The sequence below is a fragment of the Fundulus heteroclitus genome, chromosome 1 (genome assembly GCF_011125445.2).
Source record: "Fundulus heteroclitus isolate FHET01 chromosome 1, MU-UCD_Fhet_4.1, whole genome shotgun sequence".
NCBI classification, from domain to species: domain Eukaryota; kingdom Metazoa; phylum Chordata; class Actinopteri; order Cyprinodontiformes; family Fundulidae; genus Fundulus; species Fundulus heteroclitus.
The window spans coordinates 7,705,279-7,723,659 of NC_046361.1; the positions used below are offsets into that span (position 1 = coordinate 7,705,279).

At 39.5% G+C, this 18,381-nt stretch overlaps 1 protein-coding gene across 2 annotated transcripts in view; it reads right to left on the reverse strand.

The window, feature by feature from the left end:
* LOC105925913 (calcitonin gene-related peptide type 1 receptor) overlaps positions 1–18,381 on the reverse strand; it is a 45,660-nt gene that overhangs the window by 6,908 nt on the left and 20,371 nt on the right. Inside the window, exons 2-9 of one of the 2 annotated variants that reach the window (XM_012862018.3) lie at positions 13,006–13,064; positions 12,744–12,924; positions 5,657–5,764; positions 5,422–5,534; positions 4,701–4,792; positions 4,344–4,470; positions 4,050–4,203; positions 724–784 (exon numbers count right to left, since the gene is read on the reverse strand). In XM_012862018.3, the coding sequence (XP_012717472.2) occupies positions 724–784; positions 4,050–4,203; positions 4,344–4,470; positions 4,701–4,792; positions 5,422–5,534; positions 5,657–5,764; positions 12,744–12,924; positions 13,006–13,059 (890 nt within the window). In that variant the 5' untranslated portion in view covers positions 13,060–13,064. Of the gene's footprint in view, positions 1–723; positions 785–4,049; positions 4,204–4,343; positions 4,474–4,700; positions 4,793–5,421; positions 5,535–5,656; positions 5,765–12,743; positions 12,925–13,005; positions 13,065–18,381 lie in introns of both variants that reach the window. The other variant, XM_012862017.3, reaches the window with a different exon arrangement.

An 18,381-nucleotide genomic window follows, 5' to 3' on the forward strand; every position in this document is an offset into this window, starting at 1 on the left:
ATTCCAACGTGCCATATTTTCTGTCTAAATAACCTAAAAATCAAAATTAGAACTATGTCTGTGAAAACTATAAGTGGAATTTAGTTTTAAGAAAACAAGCGAGTTCGCTAGCCTCGTGAGACCATCCTGATCTCGCGAGCTTTCAAGGTTTCACTCGCAGATCAGTCTGGCTACTCTCCGTTAAAGAAAATTTGGAGCAGTTCACCAAACGAACGTCCAATCAGCGTTGGCTTTGAGGCGGGTTGAGATGTGACGCAACGAGAAGCGCGACAGTTCAGTCTAAAGAACATGGCGGCTTCAGCCGATGAAACTAGCGTTAGCGTGGCTATCGAGCAAGTTTTATCGGAATTACAGAGTATTTCTTTGCTGAGCTAACGAGCCTTTACCTGCAGCAGCAAGAGTAGCTTGGCTTGTGGTTGTGTTTTCGTCGTCGCTCGTAACAGAGTGACGACGAATCTGATTGGTTTATTTGGCCCGTCTATCACCAACATAGGCCAATCAGCTAACCAGTATTTTTGCCCCTTCCCAAAATTACTTCAACGGAAGGTTTCAGATGGATATGCGGAGCAAATCTATCTGGCGGAGTCAGGTAACGAGTTCGCCTAGGACTGTCTAAAAACAACAAGGGGGATAAATCATGGATAGTCTTAACTGAATTAACACCTCTTTTTACAAAATTCCCATGAAGCAGACACAAGGCCAAAGTGCATATGTAAACCTTACATGTCGTTATAGTAGAATCCACGAGCAGCAGCATATGTAAGGGCAGGAACGATGGGGAACACTATGAAAACAGACAAAACACAAATTTAAGGATTGTATCATCCCTGTAAGATAGCCTGTTAGCTTTGTGTACAACAAAAAGAGAAAAGAGGGAAAGAGGACACTGTGTAAAACATTGAGCCTTTCAGGAACAGGTTGCATTACACTCACCTGATAGATCTGTATAGTAGTTTTTCATCTTTTATTTTCTTAACCACGCAAACGAGAAACAGAATTGTTCATGCTGAGCTATACCGGCCTTCCACTCAACTAAAACAGCGAAATGAAGATGATTTCAACACGCATTTCCAGACTGATTAAAAAGGGAAAACGTTTGGCTCTAAAGCTAGGAAACTGGTCATACTTTGTTAGCTACAAAGACATTACAGCCTTTGATAGATTTTACAAGTTTCAATGAACTAAAGGCGGATAAATGTGGGTCCATGGAAAGCTTGGATGAGCGCCTCCTCTGAAAAGCCCACTTACAAACGGAGAGGCCCACTTAACCGTCATGGCTACATCTTTGTGCTGAATTATGTTCAAAATGTATGCTTTCAGTGCACCAAGGGTAGTCCAGATCTTCATAGGATCAGGTAATTTCAATGTAGCGCTTCCCCACAACACCAGGTTTGAGAGGTATAAAACATTTACATGTTCTATGTTACTTGTTATGCATACGAGATCCTAAAAAGGGTTATACCAACTTCATACCTGCTGCTACTTTATCATCTAACCGCCATCAATCAGGCAGGCCAAACAATTCAACCCCCTTACATATGGGGCACAATTTGCAAATGTAAATGTTTAATTGATTTAACTTTTAGGTTCTCTCTCTAAAGGTTCTTCATATCATCCTGCAGTGTCGGAGGGTGAATGCTAACTTTTTGCCTAATTTTCAGCTTAGCTAAATTATATAGTCAAGCCCTTACAAGCTAAAAAATTAACATCTGATTTGTAGCTTTTGAACAGTTTAAATACAATTTAGCTTGTTAAACCGGGGAGTAGAAAGCTCTGAGTCAGATGCAAACTTCAAGGCTTGCTTTTTCCATCAGAAACAGTTGTGAGCTGATGTTTAAAAAAACAAATAAGAGTATTTAGACGTGTTTTCCTTTGTGACACGCAAGTAGAACAGCTGCCTGTGTGGAAACAGGGTCCAGGGCAGTTCCCAGAACAGGCGTAGCATTCTTTTCTAGTTTGCTTATCTTTTTTAGTCACTGGCTCTGATTCTGGAGTTGATAGCAGAAGAGACTGCATGTTCCACGGAGTAATAAAAGATCAAGAGGCTTCACTGGTGCAGCTCCAGCCCAGTCTGCTGTACAGGTGAACACCAAAGTTTTTATACTCCACCATCACCCAAACTTCTTCTTCTTCCATGATGGAAATAATGTTTGGCACATTCCTGTTTCTCCTGAAATAGTTTCTGAGCTTGCCTTATATCCCTGTAGGGACCTCAGGAAAACTTCTACTTAAACATTTGGATGAGCGACGTAACGCGTGGCCATACGAAATGTGTGTACAGTCCTGCACATGGAGGACTTTGCACTGCCGAAGAGGTTTTCACTTGTTTCCATTGTATTGTATTTCAACGGGGGCAGCGATTGAAATACACTGAGCTTATAATTATGTCGGCCACACCCCCACTGAGCCATATGGCTGCATTTAAAGCTAGCGGTTTAAAGTTATGCAGGTTGCATAACTTTGAGTAACTTGATGTAATCCCTGGTGCTTTGATAACAGAGTGAGGTGTTTAATTATAGGGATTGTGTTAGTTTGACTAATTCCAATGACTGACCGGCTAAAACATGGTTGGGGCTCCACCCCACCCTCTTAGCCAATCAACCCCTCCCTTCTCATTTTGAAGAAACACTTGCTCATTCAAGAAAATGTGGTGAAATGCCTCACTCTGTCAATAAAGAGATTATATTAATTAACCCGTTGCTTCTTTCTAATTTAGCTCAGTGTTACTGTGGGAGATAATACCTAAATGCAGTCATTCTGATCCAACATAAGGCAGGCCATGACATCCCTACTTTAAGCACAGTGTGAACGAAAGACAACTGGGTCAACATTCAACACAGCAAAAGGGGAACTAACAGGAAGTAGAATGTTCTCGAACATGCCCTTGATTTGAGCAGGAAAATAAGATGAGCTGCCAATGAAGATTGTTGCCCTTAAACAGGAACAACTCATCTCCATCTTATACATCTCCATCTTATATATATATATGCATCTACACAGCAATGATGAAACCAATTTTTATTTATACTTTTCATTTCTAAAATAGCGCAAAATAAATATAACAATATTGATATTATTGATGTTACAACAACAAGTAACCAAAAAATGTCATGATTAATTGCATGTTTGTTAAAGAGTCTGGTGACAGAGGGGAAAAGGACGTCCGGAAACGCTCACACTGTGTTCCAGGCTTCTAGCAGTGTTGCCACATCCGCTTACTATCAGCAACTTTGGCCTTGTTCATTTATACTGTTTATAAGGTAGAGCTAACGGAGCTGGTTGCTTGTTTCTCTCGTAAGAACTGGCAACACTGGCTTCCAACCCACACTCACGCAGTTTTTTTTCTTTTCTAAAATGCATCTGCCTGGGCACCGATGGATAGAATCAGTGCCCTTTTAAAAATAAATTATAAAACTCTGGATAGTATATATTTTTTTCAAATGCTTTCACATCTGTGTAAAAGTTAAAATTGAAGTAATTTATCCTGAACTAAAACAGCTAACCCCTCAAACATGCCACCCTGCACACGTTCGTCATACGCCGTGTGTGTGTGCAGCAACTTTCGTCTGAAGATGTGTGACTCAGACTGAGTGACAGCTGTTGGTGCTAGGTGCTAACGGCTAGTTTTAGCTTGCTCAAATTTCCTTATTTATCTTTGGTTTAATGGCAGTGAAGCTAATATTTTGCGCATGCAGGCTATGAGTTTGTGAAGCTAACTGTGCCCACCACAGCAAATGGATGCATTGTTACACGCCTCGCTGTGCTGAAGAGCGTTAATTTCCTTCTACTCTTTCTCCTCACATCAAATCGCTTGAAAGAAAGGGTTTTTCTTTGGCCACCCTGATGCATTTTGTTTTAAACTACAGCCTGAAAAACAGAGTACTGTTTTTGGTCTCCCAGCAACCAGCATAGCCAAGTCTGATATGCAAATGACAAATAGGACTGCAAATATGAAATGTATACTAAATTGTCGGTGGCATCTTGCATTCTAATGATGCAAAAAAAATGTATCTGAAGCAGCCATATATAATCAGAACTTCCAGACCTACCCCATCCGAGGATGTAGTACCAAAAGAGCTGCTGTTCCCCAACAAAGACAGCCACTATGATGAGCGTATGCAGATAGATGCCCTCACACAACATCCAGAAGTAGATGGAAGTAGATGTATATTGAACTAACGTAGCCAGAATCTTGCAGATGACCTGGAGATATCAAATATAAATGTTTTTCATCAGTAGAAGACACAAACTCCTAAAATAAAATCTAGCTTACATAATGCAACTTTGACTTTTTCAAACAAGTCAAATTCTTAGCTGTAATGAAATAGAATTTGTCTGCTTACAGGGTTGATGGCACTTATGGTCTCGGTACCCTTCATACTCATTGAAAGCCACCCCATGATAAAAACAGAGTTCAAGATGAAGGAGGTGAACATGTTTTTGTGGAGCGAGATCCTCTGACAGCTGAGACTACTGAAAGGGAGAGCAAAAGAATGCAGTCAAATTAGTTATATTTACAAAAACATAACTGTTACACGCATGAGATATATCAAGTTCAGTTGTGTTGCTTTGTTTGAAAATTGACTGAATTTATTTATTTTATGTGCATTTATTGACTATATTCAAAGCCATTTCAACAAAAATATCCAACATATGCAAGTTAATTTGAACAGACAAAGGAAAGCTTTCTTGAGACTCACTTTAAATAGGAGAAGATGACCAAACTGACGATTAAGGAGACGATCGATATACCATGACCGGCCATAGCCACGTAATAGAGGCTGAGTGCAAGCTGCAGGACAAAAAGGTTTGGTTACTGTTATAATAAATAGCTGCACAACATAAGAGCTAAACTAGCAACTAGCAAAGAAAAGCAGGAGGGTAGTGTGTGCAGAGTGGGGAGGGTGAGTGGGTGGGGGGGTTGTTTGCATAGTACATAGTAATATGTAAAAAGGACAGCACAGTATATAAACCCGGGAAGAAAAGTATAAAGAAAAGTATAAAGTAAAAAATAAGTATAAAGCATCTCTTTGGTAGCCATAGATGTGAGGAATATATCATTTTACTCTCATTTATAAAAACTTCTTATGTCAGAGCAACACACAATATCACACAAATCACAAAATATGTGTTAATTACATAATTGGGGGCCATTATGCTTTTAGCACTAACTTTGTATTTTATGGCACCTTTTTCAGAAATAGATTTAGCATCTGCTGGGATCTGATCCTCCACTAGTTCTGAGCGGTTCTCAAGAGCAGCCAGCTGGCTGGTTATAGCTCAGCTTTTGCAAGCACAAGTCAAATAAACAAGACTGTCGTTGGCACCCAGGTCCTTTAGTTCCTTTAGTTCAGCTGCTCAGGTACGAGCAAATTTAGAGTATTAACGATTAAAGCTGCGCATTGAAACTGTGTCGAGTACCTTGAGGTTGTCTTTATTGTGGGCTGTACACAGTGTGTAGTTACTCCAGACTCTTTTACTCTCCGGATGATGGAACCACTGGCCATCGGGATTACAAACTTTGGTGACTGTTTCTGTTGGAAGAAATAATAGGAAATCCCATGCAGTATGGTGTCCATATAGTATATACAAAATCAAGATAAAATACATGGAAATAAGCCTATGCGCATGCGTGTAAAGCTTGTGGCGCCCTTACCACTAGGGTCAAAGTCGTTAAAATATGAAGGACACATCTGCATGGCAGTCCCAGGCGGTGAGTCGCCCCAACACATCCATCCGTCCCATGTACGGTTACAGTAAGGGTCTGCAGAAAACATGGCATTGACAACTGAAGCTGTGCTTGTGTCTGTGCAACAGCAGTAAGAAGCAATAACAGCCAGAATACGCATGCGTACACTAGTATGCATGCGTGCCTGGTGTCAAGGCATGCACAGGCGGAAAGAAAAGAAAAGGGTCGCTGTAATATCTGAGAACATACTCTTTTGAGAGCCAGCGCAATACCAACAAGTCGCTCACTGAAATCATTGGTTTATTTTGTTGGTTTTAAAACAACAAAGTACAGTTGATAGCACGGCTTTATCATAGGTGTAAGGTCTGTGGTTCATTCGGGGGTTCTGTTAAGAGTTTCTGTGTTCTCACCATTCAGAATATGCTAAACGTAATAGGATGTGCAGCTTCCTGTCAAAGTTCAAAAAAATGTCTTAGGTGAGATTTTAAGTTGACCTGGACTCTATGTAAGTGTGTATAGCTATTTTTCCTCTTTGTTAGCCCTCAGATTGGCTTGGAAGGACATAGGCAAGGCAAGGCAAATTTATTTATATAGCACAATTCAGTACAAGACAATACAAAGTGCTTTACATGATTAAGATATACCAAAATAATAAAATGTAGATAGAAAATAGAATAAAAGCAAGTAGGGATAGAATGTAGTAACAAAAAAGAACATTAAAAACAGTAAAACTGTTTAACTAGAACAGTCAAAGGCAATTTTAAACAGATGTGTTTTTAATCTTGATTTAAAAGAACTCAGGCTTTCCACACTTTTACAGTTTTCTGGAAGTTTGTTCCAGATAAGTGGAGCATAGGAACTAAATGCTGCTTCTCCTTGTTTAGTTCTGGATCTGGGTATGCAGAGAAGGCTGGAGCCAGAAGACCTTAGTGGTCTGGATGGTTGATACACTGATAACAAGTCTGTGATGTATTTAGGTGCTAAGCCATTTAAGGATTTATAGATTAACAGAAGTATTTTAAAGTCTATTCTCTGAGATACAGGGAGCCAGTGTAAGGACTTTAGAACTGGGGTGATGTGCTCTACTTTCTTAGTCTTAGTGAGGACTCGGGCAGCAGCGTTCTGGATCAGCTGCACCTGTCTGACCCACTTTTTAGGAAGTCCTGTGAAAACACCGTTGCAGTAATCAATTCTACTAAATATAAACGCATCGATTAGTTTTTACAGATCCTGCTGAGACATCAGTCCTTTAATCCTAGAAATGTTCTTCAGGTGATAGAAAGCTGACCTTGTAATTGTCTTTAGATGCTTTTGAAGGTTCAGGTCTGAGTCCATCACTACTCCCAGATTTCGGGCCTGATTGGTGGTTTTTAGCTGAAGCGACTGAAGCGACTGAAGCGACTGAAGCGACTGAAGCGACTGAAGCGACTGAAGCGACTGAAGCTGTGTGCTAACTTTTGATCTTTCCTCTATTGGTCCAAATATTATTACTTCAGTTTTGTTTTTATTCAATTGGAGAAAATTTTGGCACATCCATGCATTGATTTCTTCTAGGCATTTACTTAGTTCCTGAATTGGTTCATACTGAGATCAAAGATGAGCAAATTTTCCCTAAATAGAGAAAATATGGAAGGCAACAGTGGCTTGCAAATAAAAAAGGGTTTTGGTTAAATTAACAAACGGCTATGCCAGAAAGGCAGTCATTATTAATAAAATTGAACAGGAAAAGAAATATAAATAAACTCCTTAACAATGGTCTGTAACATTTAAATAATATGCGTCTCACCAAAACCTTGCCCACACAAAGCTCGTCAACAATGGACGGAAACTTTTCAGTCACACAGATGCCCGTTTGGAAAAGCTGCACAACATAACATTTCAAAGGCAATGAATGGAAGTAATGGGCGCAGGGAAAAAAGACAAAAGGCAAGTTTCCTTTCCTTCAGGGCAGACTTCCCTGCAGCCACTGTTTCCTTGTCTCTTCAGTTTAACTTTACACTGTAAAAAGTTAGCAGGATGACAAGTAATGTATGCATATCTGCATCTAACTCTCTAGTACACATAAATATATGTATGTGTAGATGCAGCGATGGCTGAATGATGGTTCTGATGGTGACCATTGTTGTCTCACAGGCAGAAGGTTATCCAATGTTTGATTCCTGGTCTGTGGTGTTTACTGACTTCATGGAGCTTAACCACACCCCTCCCTGCTACCATTGTCTGTACCTTTTGGCTGCAATTTTTTGGTTAGTACTGGTTGTGTTACACATGTGACAACAGTCCCATGCATACTCTGCATGTCTGGACTAAGAAGTTGGGTTGAAAGGCAGAAACATTTTCTTCCAAATAAAATATCCAAGCCTGGCTAAAATCTTTCAAAATCTTATAGAATAATATCCTAAACTCTGATGAAACCATACTCAGATCTTTAGTCCCCATTTGTGGCACCAAAACAACTCCAAACATCACCAAAAGAACAGCATGCCTACAGTAGGATATGGTAGTTGATTCATGGTTTGGAGTTACTTCTCCTCACATGTAAACTAAATTATTTGTAAAGGTGGATTAAATCATGCTTGCTCAGCATGAGGGATTGCTGCAAAGCCATCAACAAGGCAGACGACTGTCCACTGTGGCTCTACGCTCTTTCAGGAGTCAATGCTGCTTGTCAAGACTTGATGCAATCTACTGGGTTTCCTTAGATAGAAAACATTTTGACCAATCTGTATAATCTGATTGAATTTGACTTCGGAAAGTGCCTTGAGATGACATGTTTCATGAATTGGCACTAAATGAATACAATTGAGTTGAATTAAAGCTGCCAAATGTAAAAAGACAAACCAAAAGCTGCTACCAGAAACGCAACAGAGGGCTGCTGTTGTTGCTTGTCCCTGCTGTCAACTACAGCACAAGGCAAATTATAATGAGGTTCCACAAAAGACGAAGCCCAGCTGACAACCAAAACCCCATCAGATTTTCCCAAACCTGACGGCACACAATGGAAGTCACAGCACGGCAAATTTACCACAGCTGGAATCAGACATGGCCCTTGTTCAGATTCACATTAAATTCAATTTAAAAATACTTTATTAATCCCGAAGGGAAATTAAATATTGTTGTAACTCATTTTATACAGGTTTCTTAAAAGAGTTGGATAATCTCAAGAAGCCTCTGACTGAAGGTACTCTACTGTTGTATTGCTGACTGATGAAGAGGATAGTCAGGGTTGTCATGTTATGAAGAATCCTTCTTTGCAAAGTCATCTCCTGGGGTTCTAGGTGAGTCTCCAGAACATACCTTCAATATTAGCTAGTTGAGCTTCTTTAAATCACTGCTACTACCCAAACATATGATGGCAGAAGAGACTGCACTCTCTACAACAGACCTTTAGAACTATCTTACAGGTCGACCACAGTATTTCAAGGTGGGATGCTGTGTCTCTGACATGTAATCAGTGATACTGGAGCACCCCAGGGTCCTGTATTGGTGCCATTCCTTATCACCCTCTACACATCTGGCTTCCACTTCAACTCCGGTTCCTGTCACCTTCAGAGGTTTTCTGATGACTCCTCCATAGTTGGATGTATCGCAGAGGACAATGAGGAGTACAGAAGTCTTATTGAAGACTTTGTGGAATGGTGCTGTAGAAACTCAAAATCTGAAGCTCAACACCAGTATGACCAAGGGGCTTGTATTGGACTTTCAGAAGAACAGAAGACCCCGTGTTCCTGTTTTCATTCAGGGTGAGGAAATGGAGAGGATGGACAGCCACAAGTACTTTGGGCGGCACATTATCAACCAGTCGGATTGGTTGCAAAACACTGACACCCTCTACAGGAGAGTACAAAGCTGGCTGTTATTTCTGAGAAGGTTGCTGTATTTCACTGTGTGTAAGAAACCGCTGAAGATTTTCTACCAGTCTGTGGCAACCAGTCTCCTCTTTTTTGCTGTGGTGAGCCAGGGAAGTGCGATCAAGACTTGAAAGCAAGACAGTAAAAAATATGGTAAGGAAACCCAGCTCTTTGTTGGGTCTGCAACTCAACAGTGAGTGTGAGTGTGTGAGAAGAGGATAGAGGACAAAATAGAAGCGATCCTGATTAAAACCACCCTCACTCTCTTTCTGAGGAACTGTGGCAGCACTTTCATCCAGCGGCTCATACCACCAAACAACTGGAATGAGCGCTTCAGATGCTCATTTTTACCTTTTGCTATTAGACTCTACAACAACAGGCAATCATATTTATGGAATATTTTATATATATATATGTGTATATATATATATATATATATGTATATATATATATATATATATATATATATATATATATATATATATATATATATATATATATGTGTGTGTATATATATATATATATATATATATATATATATATATATATATATATATATATATATATATATATATATAATGCAATACTACAACTGCTATTGTTAATATTGCTACTAATATTATTACTACTATTATTACTACTATTGTTACTGCTATTATAAATACAACTGTTATTCTTTTTCTCGTTAGCGCTGTTTTGTGTGTTGAGCTATTTAATTACTACAGTTTTCTGAAATGTACAATCATCTCATTTGTTTCAATCACATTCATGATGATTGCTTGTTACGATTGTTTCCACACCGTACCACAAACCACCGTCTGTAGCAGGAAGTCAGCCAATTTTAATGATCTATACAAGTTTCTACAAGAAGAGGGATCAGATATCCTGCCAGAAGCTTGTAGCTTTCAAGTGGTTTAACAGCAACATGCTACGAGATATTGAATCTAACAATTAAGTGGCAATTTATGTAGTACACTGTGTTCTAGAGACTGCATATCGTAAGCCCTGTCACTGGAGTGCCGGTGGCTTAGTATGTAGAGCAGAATCTCCATTTGTGCCCATGCTGTTTGTCTTCACTATAGCTCTCCTGGCTTCGACGGCCGACCATTTGCTGCTTGTCCCTGCTTCCTGTTAACTTACTGCACAAGAAAGGCCACTACTATAGTAGAAAAACATTGATGTGACGTCATGGCGATAATGAATGGATGCCAACCTCTGACTGGAATCATACATCTGACAGGTAGTTGCATCCATGCCATGTTATTCTACTGCCTCACTCTGTATGAGGCCAATGGCATGAGATCACTGGGTTTATTATTTCTAGTGCGGGAAGTGAACGTCAGACTATTTGTCATGATTATTTGTTTTTATTACTGTTCTGTTTTCATTTTGAGTCTGTCTGCTTTATTCAGTCGGTTTCACTTTCTGCTCCCTGTACACGTCAATACGGTTTCCTTATTGCTTGCTTTGCCTTTAGGTAATCATTACTCCCTCAGTTTAGAATTTCTTCAGATTTCCAAATGACAAGAAGATCCTGGTTCTAGTTTAACATTAAACACCCACAGATATGACATGCTGTGGATTATCTGATAGATTTTGCAACAGTTCCTCTTGTCTTTCTGTCATCTTAGATCATCAAAATAACGAAGATGGAATCTGAGTGAAATTTAAAAGCAAAAATCATATAATCCATCTGTTTGTGGAGCCTTGCTTGAGTTTGGGTTCTTTACCTACCAACCTACATCCCTCCCTTGGACTGTGAGGGGAATTTAATTTAAACAAACACAACATTTTCCATAATTTAAACATCAAACTGAGATTTTTCTAAACCTAATGATCAGGAAAAACAATTTTCTTCCAAGGCCTTTGTCCTACAGGAAAGTGTCATAAGATCACACAACATAAATTCCTTTTGGGAGCTCACAGCAAATGACGTGAAACTAAAAACAGATGGTGTTTTTTTATACCTTAAATTTTCATATGTTCAACTTCTATATCTCTCTTACCACATCCAATCATATATTTCACATTTGCATATACTTTGTCATCCACACAATCTTTATACTATATGTTATGTCCCCACAATAAAAGGGATGTTCATGGACTTTACAGTGGGAATATGTTAAAAGGTTATAAGCCGCCGTATAACTCTCTTGGTGTCTTTATTTCGTACCAAACCAGATTAGCTGATCTCGGGGACATCATGAAGGTTTAGATAACTAGTTCATTGATTTTATACAACCGTACTTTTCTATAAAGGTGTTACTTTGGCTCAAACAGATCTACATGTTCTGATCCCAGACGTGTTTCACACAGGAAGACAACTAGTGGTGGTGCACCACCTGCTACATCCACTTCCTGTGAAAATAATCACCAGTCTATTAAAACCCAATTGTTTTAAAACGGCCGAGGTCCGCATTGGTCTTGACTCGTCTTAGACTAGCAATTAGCTTCAGTCTTTGAGTCCCAGTTAACCAGATTTGAACTTAAATCAGAAAAACCTAAGTTCCAGGATTTTTGCAGACATCTGCTCCCTCTGGCAAAAAAAAAAAGTTTAAATGATACCAGCATTATGCCACTGTGACCGCACAGGTCTTTTGTTTAGAGGCATAACGTCTTCTGAGTTAATAAAGCTAGAAATATTAAAGTTAGCCTGTCTTCTCTCACTAATGCGTCGATTACGGTGGAGACCCAACAAAGTAGCAGGTGAAACAGAGCATACAGCACCTCACATCCACGTGCATGCCTACAGGATTCGGTCCGAATCCGTCTCTCGTGAACTGACTAATGGAGCTTATAGAGGCAACTGCGGCAAATAGAGGATTGCTCATTTTACATGTCAGGCAATTGTAAGGGCAAATATGGGAAAGAAAATCAAAAATATGTTATTTCAAAATTTGCACTATGCACCTTTTAATAAAGGAAAGACATTAGTTGAGAACCCTTTAGCAGTACCTAGCTATCAGTTTCAATACAAAAAGTCTATATAATGTTTTGTATTAAGTGCATCTTTAAATGTAGACACCTAGAACTACACCTCAATTAATGTAGTTAATATTTTTCCTTTGTTTTTCTCTCTTATCAAGCTGGACATCAACGGGGCAACAAGTAGATTGTTCTGTCAGGTATTATTCATAAATTTCCCTTCCACAAAAGAAAATAATAATTGTGCCTAGTTTGTGTCGGTTTAATCCGTTCCTCACCTTCATCTGTTCTGATTGGCTCATGAATAATCTTCAGGTAGCACTCAAACTGGGCGGCCAAGATCTGAACTCTCGAATTTCTATACAGGGAATCCATGTCACCGTGGGTTCCATTTTTCCGCAAGTCCTCGTCTAGCATTTCAGCTGTATCCAGTGAGTCAACATCCACAGGGAAGGAAACCTGGGTGGTGTAGTAAAAACATAAAACACACCCGTTAAGCCCTATGTCCCGGCATAAAGCGTTAAATTAAGCTGCACTCACCTCTGCGCCCAGCGCCAAGGCAGCCACGAGTGAGAGTGTGAGGCTCATCCACATTTTCTCTACAGGGAGAAACAAACAGACACAGCACTAAATATTAAGAATGAAGTCATCAAATTGAGCAGTGTTTTTTTTTTGATTGCAAAAAGAAGAAACATTTTTACTCCAGCAGTAAAAGAACGACACATACAATTGCATTGAGCTTATTAGCTGTTGAGTAATCCTTGGGCATGATATTGTGTTGTTATACATCCTGCTTCTGGCTTAAAGATAACATTGCAGTTTCTGTATTTACGTTATATGCGTTTTCTCATCTATTAGGACAGGAAGTTCATGCTCCCGCAGCCAATCCTCTCCGCTGTGCCCTCAGGGTCACAGAAACAGACGTGTGTTTATTATTATTACTAGGCAAAAGAGCAGCAAATTCCCTTAAAGAGGTTCAGCGTTAACGAATTAGCCCACCGCTCAGCACAACCTACGTGCAACTTGAAGCGTTCAGTCAGTATAAACAGGATTTCCCAGACACTGCCCTATGACTTAGATTTACACCAGTTATAATATTGTGATTTTTTTAATTTTACTGTCTGGTCTGTTACAAATGTTGTTGAAATATGAAAAATGGCTTAATCTATTTCATATAGTGTTTGAGATTAAAGTAAAGCTGCTATACCACTTTAATCCATCTTTTTGTTGAACTTCTTAGAAACCTCCATTATTCCTCTAATTCTGTTAAACAAAATAAATATTGCAAAGTTTTATATATTGATACAAAAATTATTGATTAAGTAGTAGAGATACATCTAAAAAGTATGGTTATTATTATTATCATTATTATCATTATCCATCTATTTTCTAACAGGTTTATCCCCATTATTGTCGCGAGGGGTGCTAGTGCCTATCTCCAGGTGTCAATGGGCGAAAGGCGGGGTACACCATGGACAGGTCGCCAGTCTATCGCAGGACTATTATTATTATTATTATTACTATTAGCAGGTATATAAAGTGAAGAAATAATAGAATAAAAATGTAGAGCAGAGAAAATGTAGAAACAACTTCTGTAGTGATGAGCTAGTCCTGAACCTATAGGATGTCATGCATGTCCAGTATAAGGGATTTGGCAGCATGGAGAGGTGGTAAAGTCAAAAAGCTGCTGCTGTGTCTGTGTTGACAAGAGGGTTTGCCACAAAGCCTCGTCAGTAAGTAGGTATGAATGTTTCTAAGCCAGTACGACAAAAACCCCTATAAGCTCAGTCCATTTATCATTTGAGGTCTGTAATGTAAAGAAAGCAAATACCAAATCCTGAGATTCTACCACTAAGATCTACATAGGTTTTAGGAAAGTACCTGGTAAGATCCAGGAAAGTAACAACTGTCACTAAATTACCAGGCTAGTTTCAGAAAGTAACTAGTTACTGGCCATAACCTGGCCAGCCAGATTGATAATGTGCAGCACTCTAGTTCTGCACATTATCAATCTGGAACTGCTTCTATTAAATGCGTTTGGGGAAAGGAGGGACAATAAGTAGAACTCTCCAAGGTGATTGGGTGAGTCGACACCTAGTGCCCACCTACCAAAGATTGGTTTTAGCCAATCATGGTATCAAATGAAATCTTAAGCAGCAGATGTCATGAGAAACCACAAGAAGGTAAGCTAGTCAAGGCACATATTGTTGTTTTGTTTTCAAATATGAAATTGTGGTTTGTTACTAAACAGAAATGCTCTGTTTGCAATTAAAATCCGGGGGACTGGATCTTTGGGGTGAACCCGTCTTTGTGGTCATGTGGGACATCATGTTTAGAAAGTAAACATCTCAGATTCTCTGAATCTCCCACCACATAGGGGATGACTGCTGGTCTAGGTTCCACCTTTTCTCCCAATGGTTGGCTGGAGTCCTGTTTGGGTTTCTTGTCTGCTTTGAGGAAGACCCAGTTGGGATAAGCACATTGCTCTAGGGCCTGTCTAGTGGGTCTCCTTCTTCCTGGCTCCTGAATTAGTGGGGACGGTTTCTGCTGTGATACAGAGTCCTGATGACTCCTCCTAACTTGTGTTCCAGTAGGCGATGAGAGTCAAACCGCAGGTACCGGTCAGTGTGGGGGGGGGGGGGGGTTTGGTACACCTCAGTTTCTTACGGTCCTCCATCCAAGACATCACAGTCCAGGAAGGCCCCACTTTTACATTCCATAAAAGTATCCTCTGCCTATTTCTTTTTAAAGGAAAATGTATTTCCTTTCATTCAGTTTCGTAATCGGAATCAAATCAAAAAAGTTCCCCCTCTTCTATGGCAACACAACAACGACTCACATCCCCTGACAAAGACATGAGGCTAAACTGGATGCCATTATAAAAAATACAAATAATAATATTTGCATCAAACATGCACTCAAATCCAATGTACTTGAACTTTTAAGTACAAGCTAAAATGATTTGCATACGCCTGGAATATTTCATCGATGTGTTAGTTTACTGTAAAAAGTTGTCGGCGAGGATCCACTCATTAAACAAGCTGTAAATGGTTGTTTTTAGCACCCTGCTTATCCTCTGAGGGCTACAACACAAACAACAAGCAACAAAATGGATTAACAGCCAGCCAGTAAGTACTTCTGGCTCAGGGAGCGTGTCAGAAGGAGATTGTGCTACTTCCAGACACACATATTTACTCTGTTGTGTTTTGGTTAAAACATGTCAATAGACAGATTTTCATATTTATTTAATAAAATGGTAATCACTTTTCAATTAATTAGTGGCTTTTCGGGCAAAAAAGAAGAATGTTTAAACTAAATAAAATATAATTAAGAGGAAATAAAGCTGCATTAGGAAATAGTGAGCCAGCTTTCTCGGGGTCCTATGTGTTGCTATCAGGCCAGATCAGAACCACAAGCCAAAGAATATCGGTAACAAGTGCCAACCCATTTAACACGAGATTCAATGTTTTTAGGAGGAGGCCTTGCATTAAAAATTGTACAATGATATGTTTTCCCCCTGAACTGAATTCAACTCTCTTTCTCTGTGACTGCAACACGCACCGTTACAAAAACATTATGATTAACGGTTCCATTCATACAGGACCAAACAATGAGCGCCCTTCAACGTTACGTAAACGGTGACATCTACCAATTGTTAAGACATTATAAACTAAAGCACCAACACTGTAACATATTGTTACGATTTGGCAGCTTTCACTCTGAACGAATGTCACCAAGAAACACTGCATGCAATCAATCTGTAAACCGAGGCCAAGTAATTTGGGTTATCATCACTGGATCATTTCAGGAGCATTTGCTTTATGCTGTGGTTTGTTTTGCTTTGTCCCTTCAAAAAAGTTCTTAAAATGTGATCAAAAGCAAAAATATTGAGCGTTAACCTGATGAAGATGCAGAGATAACACCAGACTCTGTCCAGGCTCTGTCCCCAAATAAAATCCTCTGTCTGGAATGATTAAAATTTTTTTATTTCCGTCATAATTTTATCTGGACGAAAATGGTAAAAACAATAAGATGGACTGGTTGTTTTTATGCTGTGTTGCTTCACAGCACAGTCAAGCTCCATCATTAATCTAACCACGTGTTTATTTTCTATCAATCTTCTTTTGTGTTTTTCTTTACAGAGTCAGCTCCTCAAAGAACTCTTTCACTTCAGGTACAGTACCATCAAAAAGTATTTGTACCCTTTGGGTTGCTGGGGAGGAATTATGACTGACTCTTCTTTGCAGGATCATTTTCATTTAGCCACGCTGGAGGCTTTTTTCTAGCATGAAAGGCCTGTTTGAGGATCAAACCATGAGGATCCCAGACCATCACACTACCTTTACAGCAAAAGTAATGACACTCACACCTTCCAAAAAGCTTGTAATTTGTTTTGACAGTCAATGAAGAGTCTTAAGATTAAGATTTCATTTTTGCCAGGTTTCAGACAAAGGCTGCACAGACTGCTTATTAAATTTAATCTGGTTGTCTTGATCAGATCTTAAACACTGAAATGTGAAACAGCTGTTGATAAAGTTGATGTTTGTCTTTCCTTCTTCGTGACTTCACATGCTTGCTTGATTATGTAAGTTTGCGTATCGCCTTTTTGAAATTAGCTTATAAAAAATGTGTTCTTTGCTGCCACTTCAGTTTTTGAGAGTAGTCTTTTAATATAAGTTTAGCCACCACAGCGTCACCTGTGCACACATCCTGAGCGATGCATTAATGCCATAGTTGGTAATCCTGTTCAGAAACAATTTTTGTTATACGGGGTAAAATCGTCCTTCCATTCTGAAAGTAGTTCATACATTATGTATTCCTAAAAAGAGGTTAAAACATTGTTCTTGGGAGCTGAAGGCCTGTAAAAACTTTAACTATTCTCTGCCGTTCGGTCCAAAACAAAGAAACTCAGAAACAGCGTCTTTCCAAAAGCTGTGAGAGCTATCGCCCACTAAAGGGGGCCTGCAGTCCAACACTTTAAAAAAATCACCCCACTGTCACTGCTGCAGTTTCTCAACAGAGGGCAACAGACCCCTGCTGAGAGGTTGTCCGTCACATGTTTTAAGCCCATCATATGTTACAACCACTTTAATGTTATTGCCTATTTACACACTATTATCTCAGAATATCTAAATGCTCATTTCTGTAAATAAAGCCTCAAATATTTGCACAAAAGCACCTTATTACCTCATTACCTCATTATCTGTGACTGATGAAGGACAACTAGTTCATGTAACATGGCTCTACCACTCTCAAAGGGACTAATACCAAAGCCCTCGGACTCTGATAAAAACTTTTGAATCTTCTTTTTTTTATTTTTTAATCTTTTGCACGCTATAATGTGAAAAAACTGTAACCTTTGTTCATTGCCTGTTTGTCTGTTATGTGAATACTTAGCCGGAGTGGCCAAAAAGAAATTTGACGCAGTGACGATAAAGAATCTTTGAATCAAAGGGCATAGATTTTGGTCCTGCCCTCATTCCCCTCTGTCCATCAAGTTCGGGGGAATCATCCTATCTATTGGTTATTCCACATGCCAATCATTCTGACGCGTTCACGTAACGCCAGTGTCCGTGCTCGTTCCTTCTGAGTTTCCGCTTGCTGAATACGCCTGCAAACTTTTTGTATTTATGTATTCGGTTAGGTTAGCGGCTAGGTTAGCGGCTAGGTTAGCGGTTAGCTTAGACATTAGCCGTTCATTGTAGCTCCACTGCTCCCATTGTACACTTAGAACATGAGAGAGTAGCGAGAAGTGAACCGTGTTCATGTTTATGAGAGGAAGAGGAAGGCCTCAGTAGAAAGAAATACGACCAGAGTGGATTTGGGAGATTTTTGTCATGCGAACCCTCTGAAGAGCAGAAGAGCAAGGTAAGACATTCTTGCTCATGCGCAGTTATTCAAGAGACTTGGGGAAAC